Consider the following 12385-nt stretch of genomic DNA (forward strand, 5'->3'; position numbering starts at 1 on the left):
GGAGGGGGAGGAGGAGGGGAGGGGGAGGGGGAGGAGGAGGGGAGGGGAAAAGGGAGGCAGGGAGAAGACAAAAGAATACGTGTAATATTGGAATGCGCTCTTAGAATTCCGTTCACCGCAGCTGACAGCTGCCTTACTTAAGAAGGAGAGAGAAGACACCAATAATATAGGATTGATATTTACCTTCTGAATCTTTGTTGTAGAAAACGCCATGTGGATGCAAGGAGTAGGGTCGGGAAGCAAAGTTCTTTAAATGGATGACAATCACATCACCCACTTCAGCTCTCAAGATAGGGCCCAAGAATCCAAGCCAGGGAGGTTTGGGGATCTCCGTGGAATAGGTCTCATCTGTGTAGTGTCTGTAAACAGCCTTTTTGTAAATACCGCCTATCCTGTTGGGTCCTCTTTTGAGAAATAAGGTTGCAAGTCTAAAAGTAAGAAGGAAAATATTTTATAATTGAAATTAAAAGAGAAATCCTAATAGCTTACTTTAATAGTCCATAAAGTACTTGTAAGCATGATTTCTCATTTGGTGTTCACAAAAACCCTTCAGCCTCTGTAAAGTTGGTAAGATTATCCTCAATTTATTAGTGAGGAAATGGAGCCTAAGAGTTAAGTGACAAGCCAGAAACAAATAGTATTCACAACCAAACTAAAACAAAACCAAAATATTCTAAAGTCACACTGTCCATTTGCCCCTTTTCATTCAACAAACACTTATTATGCACTTACTGCATTCTCAGTAGGAGTCTATGATCTAATAATGAAAAAATTAAGTAACTACTCAGAGCAATATATGATTAAGTAAGTACCAATGGAGTGGTTGATGCAATGGATATTGGCTCAGTTTTTCTGGGAATATATTTGTTCACAGAAGGAAAAGATTGCTGTGAGTCAAAGAGGTCAGAAAAACCTCATATAAAATGCAGAAATTAAGGAGAAGTAGGATTGGATAACAAAATGGAAAAGTTGAGGACACTAAGCAGGGACAGAGCATGAGCAACAAGGAGGAAGAAGTATGGGTGATGTGGGGGGAAAGCAAGTTATAGGCTGGGGCAGAGTTCTGGAAGGTGAGTAGCGAGAAGTATGGATGTGTGTAAAATCTGGGGAAAGACTGATAATGAACTTTATCATATGGTTATCATAGGTTGAAGAATTTAGAATTGATCTTGGAAGAACTGAGGACTCACTGAGGTTTTCCATAAAATGGGTGACATGACAATCAGTATTTAGGAATGATCCTTACGGCAGTGGTGTGAAAGTTTTAGAGGAGTCAGGCAAAGGGGATAGCAAAGATGGGGGGCAGGGAGGTTGTCAGGAGATTAGGAAGGTGTGATGCAATAGGAAAAAAAGGGATGGATGTGAAAAAAACAGGATTCTAGGACTTAATATAACCAGATGTCCTCCTGGGGTGAGAGGGAGACTCAGTCCCAGGGTTTGGGAGCCTGAGACAATAGCAACACTGGTGACACTATTTTGCAGGTGGTCATACCATCTTCTCCCGGGAGGTGGAACCCCCTTCCCCACTCTCAATCTATGTGATTAGTGCTCCAATCCCAGAAGTATTGGCTTCTGCTTGAGCAATAGCTCCTGGGTGCAGCCATTCCAATGAAGCTGAGTCAACAGACAAGTCCCACTCTGGCACACACTCCTGCACACGTGCATGCATTACTTCTCAGTCATTCAACAAACTGTAAGTATCTCAAGCCCTGTACTCAGTCCTGGGGATACAGAGAAAAAATTCAAAGACTTGAAGGAGCTCTCATTCTAGAAGGAAGAGTTATTGAAACCAAGAAGGACTCTATGGGGACTTACCAGTGACAGGCCCCTGGTGTCCCCCACCTCTTGTTTGTAGAAAAGCTTTAGCCTCCTGGGCCTTCCCCAGGTTCCAGAGAGCAAATTTAATCAGAGAAGTGAGAAAATGTAGAAACAAAGGAAAACAGTCAAGCAAGACAAAAGAATAGTTTAGCCATAAAACAAAGTCAAGGACTTTTGGTTCCTCGCCGGGTGCTATAGAAAATACCCTGAGCCATATCCTTGAGTTGTTTTGCAGATACTAAAACCCCCACCAGGAGGAAGAAGTTAACCACATGCTGACCACCAGCACGTCAACCCCAGTCCAGCTGGAACCAAGAGGGTGATGATGTTGACTCCCGAAACGCCACCATTACCTCACCACCAACCAATCAGAAGGATGTACCCAAGCTGATCACACATCCCTCGACCTCACCTTTAAAAACCCTTCCCTGAAAACCACTGGGGAATTTGGGTCTTTTGAGCATGAGCTGCCTGTTCTCTTTGCTTGGCCCCATGTTGAGTGCCTTGCAATAAATGCTGTACTTTCCATCACCACAACCGGTATTAGTAGATTGGCTTTGCTGTGCACTGGGTACGTGGATCCACATTCGGTGCAGTAACATTATGAGAACACAGGCATGTAATCTTGAGTGTAAGACAGATCAGATGAGGTTTCCTAGATGAACTAATGCCTAAATGTGGTCTCAAAGAGCAAAGAAGAGTTACCCAAGCAAAGAAGATGGAAAGGGCTGATAGAGCAGACATTTTACCAACTCTGCACCCACACTACATTCTTTGGTCTAAGAGGACACCTCTCCCATTCTCATTCTATATATGCTTTGGGTGGGGCACCACACCCACCTGCAGCAATGGAGCAAGTGACTCACCCTAAACTATTAGCACACTAAGCCCCCTCATACATTGGTGGAGGGAAGGCTTGTGATCCAGGCCTGGACAAATAGGTGTAATTCTTCCCCCAACCAAGCCACCCTGGACCACAGTGATTAGTTCAGGGACAGCTATAGAGTGGCTGATTGCTTCAATCCGAGGGAAACTAGGGACTTGTGAAGGATCTCTTTTTTTGTGCACTTGGAACTGGGGATGTGAGTCTAGAGCTTCTGGCAACCATATGGCTAATCCAAGGAGAGAATCTCCCAGAAACTTCTATGAGGGCTAGACCAGTTGGATGTAAAAGACCTTAGAAGATCTGCTCTATGACATTGCAACCCAAACAGTTGTGAGGCAACTCCAGACTCCCAGCTTCCCCCAGAGTGCCCTGCACCAATTCTTCCCCTGCCTCACCCCTCCCAGTATAGGGCACACTTTCCCCCTTTGATTCCTCTCTCTCATCTGAGTCAGAACCCTAGGCAGATGCCATGATTCAGGTATCCTTTTCCTGTCCCAGGTCCCAGCCTCAGACATCAGTATGCAGAGATATAAACCCTTAGATAGTTGGGGTTCAGTCTGTAGCTGGACCCAAGCCACATTCCCATTCTGTCCAGAGACAGACCCAGGAACAGTGGTCCTCCTGAGGTAGACATATTTCCTGGACCAGAATATATAAAGTTTATACCCATGTATGACTGTCTCCCCATGATAAGACAAGCACTTGACAACTTACATGACTACTGTGGATAGAGATCAAAAGGAAGACCCTCCCTGACCCTGCAATAGGGTCTGTCTATCCCATCAGTGCACGTCACACCTTTGAGAACTCTCCCAGAGTTCTCACATGCATCTCCCCTATTTCAGTCCTGTGATGAGCTTGAAAACTGTTCTGCTGACTTTCAACAAGTACAGATTGAGGACCTAAAGCATGTGAGGTGCAGGGCTAGGTGTTGCTTAGATAAAAATATGAACAGGACCCAAGGGACAAAGACAGTATTGGCCGCACAAGAGAGATGAATAAGAATTATAAGAGGAGAATAAAATGCCCTGAGAATTTAGGAGAGAGGGAGAGACGATGGGTTCTCCAAGTAGAAGGGATGGCTTGAGCAAGGGGGTAGGGGAGCGGGAGAGGAATTAGAGGTCAGTACTCAATGGGAGTGAAATTGTAGTGAACTGTGAATGCTGGATTAACGCATTAGTATATATTATATCTACAATTAATAGCCCCTGAAGATTCTTGAGCAGGAAATTTGACCATATACTTGTTTTGGGAAGACAATTTTGGTAGAACCCCATATCTGACTTCTCTTCATTGTACCCATCTATCTGATTTTGCCCACCTGCTTCTGCTCACTTGATCAGACTCCTTCCTGAGCTTCCACCTCTGAATACCAAGCCTACATAGCTGACCAAGGCTCTGTTTACCTTCATGGTTGATTTGGGGGATTTTCTTCCTTGGTGTCTGACCTGAGCTGACCTGACCTCAACTTAGCTGAGCCTCCCTTTCCCGGTGGCCCGGATATGGCATCTGCTTGCTCTGTCTGATCTGGTTCTTTCTCTGGCCAACTTGGGAAGTTTCACTGTCTCTCTTTACTTCAACATCATGTTTTCCCAACTTTCCTCCCCTCCTCTTTCCTCTTTCTGGGTCCTATCTCAGCAGAGAATTCCTTTTTTTTCTTTTTTTTTTGGCTGCACTCTCTTCGGCTTGCGGGATCTTAGTTCCCTGAACAGGGATTGAAACTAGGCCATGGCAGTGGAAGTGCTGAGTCCTAACCACTGGACTGCCAGGGAATGCCCTAGAATTCCTTTGTTGATGGAGCCATACCAGGTCTGATAGTCTCTGTATCAGCAATGGATTTCTGTTAGCTTCATTAAGCACGACAGATCAAAAAGCAAAATAACAGGTATTTTCAGGGCTTCATGTTCATCACCTTGAAGACATTATCAAATGATCGTATACCAGTGACTCAGATACAAGCTCCCAAGCAGTTCCTGCAACAAAGCTCCCAGCAGTCTCTAGTATGAATGGTAGTTTTACCCACCCTGCAGACTTTTCAGGATGATGGAGCCAGAGATCAACGTGCTCCTCTCCTCTGCATGCAGCCTTTCCTCCAAATAAGGGTTGAACAAATGTTTTTGCAGATATCAGTTGAAGGAGTCCCAAATTATTTATCTGCCCAGAACACCAGATTACTAGCCTGCCCAGGCATGCTCATGTGCTGACCCCACCCTGCCCTTTGTATGGAGTCAGTATGGGGGGAGGTTCCTGGGACAAAGGAGGAAGCCGTGGTTCAGGCCCCCACGTAGAAGCCAGGGATGGGCCTGACCAGAGAAAGGCCAGTGCTCCAGGAATCACAGGGCCAGTCCCCCCAGAGGCAGCAAAGCTCTCTCTCCCCCAGATGCCAGGCTCAGCTTCCAATCCAGATAATGGAACTGAGAACACAGGAATCCGGACAAAAGGGTCAGAGAATTATAACAATGATCTAGGTAGCAAAAGCCTGGAAAGACAAATTTCTACAGCTGGTGACTGGGAAAATAAATTATGGCACAGTCATACCACTTAGCCATACAAAAGACTTAGGTGTTTCTACAGGTAGCAAGATGGCATGATCACCAAGATGCTAAATGGTAAGAGCAAATTGCAGAACAGCATGTAAAGTATGATCCCATTTGTGTGTGTGTTTTTAACAATGTACATATACATGCAAAGAAAACATTTGGAAATACGGCCAGGGAAACCATAAAGTGTAGTTTCTGGGACGTGGGACTGAGGCCACAGACAGGAGCAAGAAGGGACGAGAAGTTTACTATTACTCACCCTCTACCGTACTGTGGCAATGTTTTACTCTGTACCATTGTACTTACTTTCATAATAAAAACAAGCTCACATTTTATTTAGACAAGAGGGTGCAGGCTGTTTGGCTACTGAGGGGTCAAACTTCTCTTCTTGTGTGCCTTCCACCTCTGAAAACACAGCTGCCACCACAAAGTGTGCTGTGAGGGTGAGAGCTCCTTCCCCACAGGGGAGATTGGCATCCTGACCAGGGAGCACAGCACCTGCTCAGCCTCTGGTTTGACAAATCCAAGTCCACTATCTAAGCATCAGGACCGAGGTCTTGGGGACACTTGGGTATGTGCACACGAGGTCTTCTGCCTCTGTGTATCCACTGAGCCTACACGTGTCTGCCCAGGAGCAGGAGTTCACTTCTTCTGCTCTACAAGGCAGAAGCCTGCATTTCCGTGTGCAAGGGAATGGGACAAAAAGTCTGGATGCCTGACAATGGGGCTTTATGATAGAGGCTCTTGTGTTTCCCAGCCTCACTTGCAGCTTGGATGGTCATGTGACATAGTTCTAGCCAATGAGATGTAAGCATATATCACTCCCTGGTACTTCTCTGGACTCAGCTAGTAGAGACCCTTTCTGTCCTTTGTTCTTCCCATTATCCATGCCCAAAATGAAGACATGACCACTGGAGCTTTAGCAGCCATCTTGAGAGAATGAGGAAGAAGGTCACACCCTAGGGATGGTCAAGTGGAAAGCCAAAAGAATCTGGGACCCTGAAGTTGCCAACCTCTGGACTTCTTTTGTGTAAGTCAATAAATAGACTTAAGCCAGTGTTTTTTGGGCTTAAGAAAACAGTGTTTTTCTGTTAACTAGCAGCTAAATACTAGTCCTAATTGAACGGAATGTTCAGAAGAAGAAGGAAGAAGAGCAGAGGGAGAACTGAGTCATCCTCAGGCTGGCTAATTAGTCCCAGAGTAGGCAGAGTTGTCTGGTTTTAAACTGGTCACCCAGTAAGTCAATGACAGAGCAAGGATTAGATTCAGAATCTCTGGTGTCCTCTCTAGGTTCAGCCTGAAGTGTAAAAAGCTATAATGAGATTATTCATAGGAGCTTGTCATTCCAACAGGCTCTGTGGGAGAGATGGACATCTGAGCCTCCTCACTTCTCTACTTCAGGCTCCCAGCATGTGTGTCCATGCATGCACACACATATACCTACATGGAAATGTGTACTGAGCAAGAGTTCCTTACCATGAGTTGTCTGGCAAAGCCACCTTAACAACAGGCGAGCATATCGGAGGGAGGGGAAGTGTTCGCTGCCTTCCTACAACGCATTGCATATACTGCATATTTTAGTACTGAGTTATATATCAACTTGTTTTGTGCATTCATGGATGTGTGTCATTCTTATCACCTAAACAGCCAATGGTCACTCCAAGAGAGAATTAGGTTTTCTATCATAGTTGTTCCTAAATGTCCACCCATGTACCAACAATATCAGAATTATCTGGGACATTTCCCAAAAATGTCACGCCCCATTTCAGGGCAATTGAATCAGACTTTCTGCTGGCAGGACCTGTGATATCTTTATTTTTCCTCACCAAACAGTTCCTACAACAGGGCATTCTAGTGCTTGCCCATTCTGATTTTTCTTTCCTCCCATGAAAAGGGGAGATTAAAGAGCTTTCACAGTTAGGTGGGGCTATGGGATTTTGGCAAACGGGCTATGAGTGGAAGTAATATGTGTCACTTCTGAACCAGGGCATTTAACTGCCATTGCAAGACTCCTAACTTCCTCTGCTGTAGGGGAAGCCTCCAATGAAGATAGTAAGATCTCCAGATCCAAGCAGCCTGGCTGCTAGTTTGTTTGGGGAGGACAGCTGTCCTGGAGTCATTGGACCTCTGTGAACCAGAGTGGATGAGAAATATACCTCTGTGATATCAAGCTCCTGAGATTTGGGGCTTGTTTGCTTCTGTAGCGCAACTTGACCTATTCTGACTAATACAATTCCAATGTGCATGCAAGTTTGGAAATCACATTTCTGTAGTACTTAGCATAAAACCCATAGTAACTATTTGAAACCATAGGAACTGTTTAAATCCATAGGAACTATAGAAAATGGAGAAGATAGGGGAGAGAAGCAAGAAGAACTACAAATCTGCAGCCTGTGAAACAAAAACCACATTCATAGAAAGATAGGCAAGATGGAAAGGCAGAGGGCTGTGTACCAGATGAAGGAAAAAGAGAAGACCCCAGAAAAACAACTAACTGAAGTGGAGATAGGCAACCTTCCAGAAAAAGAATTCAGAATAATGACAGTGAAGATGATCCAGGACCTCGGAAAAAGAAAGGAGGCAAAGATCGAGAAGATGCAAGAAATGTTTAACAAAGACCTAGAGGAATTAAAGAACAAACAAACAGAGATGAACAATACAATAATAGAAATGAAAAATACACTAGAAGGAATCAATAGCAGAATAACTGAGGCAGAAGAATGGATAAGTGACCTGGAAGACAGAATGGTGGAATTCACCACTGCAGAACAGAATAAAGAAAAAAGAATGAAAAGAAATGGAGACAGCGTAAGAGAACTCTGGGACAACACTAAACGCAACAACGTTCACATTATGGGGGTCCCAGAAGGAGACAAGAGAGAGAAAGGACCCAAGAAAATACTTGAAGAGATTATAGTTGAAAATTTCCCTAACATGGGAAAGGAAATAGCCACCCAAGTCCAGGAAGAACAGAGAGTACAATACAGGATGAACCAAGGCACATAGTAATCAAATGGGCAAAAATTAAAAACAAAGAAAAATTATTGAAAGCAGCAAGGGAAAAATGACAAATAACATACAAGGGAAATCCCATAAGCTTAACAGCTAATTTCTCAGCAGAAACTCTACAAGCCAGAAGGGAGTGGCATGATATACTTAAAGTGATGAAAGGCAAAAACCTACAACCAAGATTACTCTGCCCAAAAAGGATCTCATTCAGATTTGATGGAGAAATCAAAAGCTTTACAGACAAGCAAAAGCTAAGAGAATTCAGCACCACCAAACCAGCTCTACAACAAATGCTAAAGGAACTTCTCTAAGTGGGAAACACAAGAGAAGAAAAGGACCTACAAAAACAAACCCAAAACGATTAAGAAAATGGTAATAGGACATACATATCGATAATTACCTTAATCGTGAATGGAATAAATGCTCCAACCAAAAGACACAGGCTTGCTGAATGGATACAAAAGCAAAACCCATATATATGCTGTCTACAAGAGACCCACTTCAGACCTAGGGACACATAGAGACTGAAAGTGAGGGGATGGAAAAAGATAGTCCATGCAAATGGAAATCAAAAGAAAGCTGGAGTAGAAATAATCATATTAGATAAAATATACTTTAAAATAAAGAATGTTACAAGAGACAAGGAAGGACACTACATAATGATGAAGGGATCAATCCTAGAAGAAGACATAACAATTATAAATATATATGCACCCAACATAGGAGCACCTCAATACATAAGGCAACTGCTATAAAAGAGGAAATTGACAGTGACACAGAAATAGTGGGGGGACTCTAACACCTCACTTACACCAATGGACAGATCATCCAAACTGAAAATTAATAAGGAAACACAAGGGTTAAATGACACAATAGACCTGATAGATTTAATTGATATTTATAGGACATTCCATCGAAAAACAGAAGATTACACTTTCTTTTCAAGTGTGCACAGAATATTCTCCAGGATACATCACATCTTGGGTCACAAATCAAGCCTCAGTAAGTTTAAAAAAATTGAAATCATATCAAGCATCTTTGCTGACCACAACTCTATGAGAAGAGAAATCAATTACAGGGAAAAAAACCTAAAAAACACAAACACATGGAGGCTAAACAATACATTACTAAATAACAAAGAGATCACTGAAGAAATCAAATAGGAAATCAAAAATACCTAGAGACACATGACAATGAAAACACGATGATCCAAAACCTATGGGATGCAGCAAAAGCAGTTCTAAGTGGGAAGTTTATAGCTATACAAGCCTACCTCAAGAAACAAGAAAAATCTCAAATAAACAATCTAAACTTACACCTAAAGGACTAGAGAAAGAAGAACAAACAAAACCCAAAGTTAGCAGAAGGAAAGAAATCATAAAGATCAGAGCAGAAATAAATCAAATAGAAACAAAGAAAACAATAGCAAAGATCAATAAAACTAAAAGCTGGTTCTTTGAGAAGATAAACAAAATTGATAAACCATTAGCCAGACTCATCAAGAAAGAGAGGGAGAGGATTCAAATCAAAAAAATCAGAAATGAAAAAGGAAAAGTTACAACAGACACCGCAGAAATACAAAGCATCCTAAGAGACTACTACAAGCAACTCTATGCCAATAAAATGGACAACCTGGAAGAAATGGACAAATTCTTAGAATGGTATAACCTCCCAAGACTGAACCAGGAAGAAGTAGAAAATATGAACAGACCAATCACAAGTAATGAAATTGAAACTGTGATTAAAAATCTTCCAACAAAAAAAAGTCCAGGACCAGATGGTTTCACAGGTGAATTCTATCAAACATTTAGAGAAGAGCTAGCACCCAACCTTCTCAAACTCTTCCAGAAACTTGCAGAGGAAGGAACACTCCCAAATTCATTTTGTGAGGCCAATATCACCCTGATACCAAAACCAGACAAAGATACTACAAAAAAAGAAAATTACAGACCAGTATCACTCATGATTATAGTTGCAAAAATCCTCAACAAAATACTAGCAAACAGAACCAACAACACATTAAAAGGATCATACACCTTAACCAAGTGGGATTTATCCCAGGGATGCAAGGATTCTTCAATATATGCAAATCAATCAATGTGATACACCATATTAACAAACTGAAGAATAAACACCATATGATCATCTCAATAGATGCAGAAAAAGCTTTTGACAAAATTCAACACCGATTTATGATAAAAACTCTCCAGAAGGTGGGCATAGAGGGAAGCTACCTCAACATAATAAAAGCCATAAACGACAAACCCACAGCAAACATCATTCTCAATGGTGAAAAACTGAAAGGATTTCCTCTAAGAGCAGGAACAAGACAAGGATGTCCATCTCACCACTGTTATCCAACATAGTTGTGGAAGTCTTAGCCATGGCAATCAGAGGAGAAAAAGGAATAAAAGCAATCCAAACTGGAAAAGAAGAAGTAAGACGGTCACTGTTTGCAGATGACATGATACTATACATAGAGAATCCTAAAGATGCCACCAGAAAACTGCTGGAACTAATCAATGAATTTGGTAAAGTTGCAGGATAGAAAATTAATGCACAGAAATCTCTTGCATTCCTATGCACTAATGATGAAAAATCTGAAAGAGAAATTAAGGAAACACTCCCATTTACCATTGCAACAAAAAGAATAAAATACCTAGGAATAAACCTACCTAGGGAGACAAAAGACCTGTGTGCAGAAAACTATAAGACACTGATGAAAGAAATTAAAGATGATACCAACAGATGGAGAGATATACCATGTTCTTTGATTGGAAGAATCAATATTGTGAAAATGACTATACTGCCCACAGCAGTCTACAGATTCAATGCAATCCCTATCAAATTACCAATGGCATTTTCTATGGAACTAGAACAAAAAATCTAAAAATTTGTATGGAGGCACAAAAACCCCAAATAGCAAAAGCAGTCTTGAGGGAAAAAACCAGAGGTGGAGGAATCAGACTCCCTAACTTCAGACTATACTACAAAGCTACAGTAATCAAGACAATATGGTACTGGCACAAAAACAGAAACATAGATCAATGGAACAAGATAGAAAGCCCAGAAATAAACCCATGCACCTATGGCCAACTAATCTATGACAAAGGAGTCAAGGATATACAATGGAGAAAAGACATTCTGTTCAATAAGTGGTGCTGGGAAAACTGGACAGCTACATGTAAAGAATGAAATTAGAACACTCCCTAACACCATACACAAAAATAAATTCAAAATGGATTAGAGACCTATGTAAAACCAAACACTATAAAACTCTTAGAGGACATAAATCACAGCAAGATCTTTTTTGATCCACCTCCTAGAGTAATGGAAATAAAAATAAACAAATGGGGCCTAATGAAACTTCAGAGCTTTTGCACAGCAAAGGAAACCATAAACTAGACGAAAAGACAACCCTCAGAATCGGAGAAAATATTTGCAAACGAATCAACGGACAAAGGATTAATCTCCAAAATATATAAACAGCTCATGCAGCTCAATATTAAAGAAACAAACAACCCAATCCAAAACTGGGCAGAAGACCTAAACAGACATTTCTCCAAAGAATACATACAGATGGCCAAGAAGCACATGAAAAGCTGCTCAACATCACTAATTATTAGAGAAATGCAAATCAAAACTACAGTGAGGTATCACCTCACACCAGTTAGAATGGGCATCATCAGAAAATCCACAAACAACAAATGCTGGAGAGGGTGTGGAGAAAAGGGGACCCTCTTGCACTGTTGGTGGGAATGTAAATTGATACAGCCACTATGGAGAACAGTATGGAGGTTCCTTAAAAAACTAAAAATAGAATTAACATATGACCCAGTAATCCCACTACTGGGCATATACCCAGAAAAAAAACGTAATTCAAAAAGACAGATGCATCCCAATTTTTATTGCAAGACTATTTACAATAACCAGGTTATGGAAGCAACCTAAATGCCCTTTGACAGATGAATGGATAAAGGAGATGTGGTACATATATACAATGGAATATTACTCAGCCATAAAAAGGAACGAAACTGGGTCATTTGTAGAGATGTGGATGGACCTAGAGACTGTTATACAGAATGAAGTAAGTCAGAAACAGAAAAACAAATAATGCATATTAACGCAAATA

General features: G+C 41.6%; 1 protein-coding gene across 2 annotated transcripts in view; it reads right to left on the reverse strand.

Moving 5' to 3' along the window:
- Window positions 1-12385, reverse strand: part of HEPHL1 (hephaestin like 1) — a 93761-nt gene that overhangs the window by 72497 nt on the left and 8879 nt on the right. For both annotated transcript variants that reach the window (XM_029208575.1, XM_029208574.1), the window contains exon 2: window positions 184-428. In XM_029208575.1, the coding sequence (XP_029064408.1) occupies window positions 184-428 (245 nt within the window). The remainder of the gene's footprint in view (window positions 1-183; window positions 429-12385) is intronic.

This window comes from Monodon monoceros, unplaced genomic scaffold (assembly GCF_005190385.1).
Source record: "Monodon monoceros isolate NGI ecotype Baffin Bay Population unplaced genomic scaffold, NGI_Narwhal_1 Super_Scaffold_7, whole genome shotgun sequence".
In the NCBI taxonomy this organism is placed as follows: Eukaryota; Metazoa; Chordata; class Mammalia; order Artiodactyla; family Monodontidae; genus Monodon; species Monodon monoceros.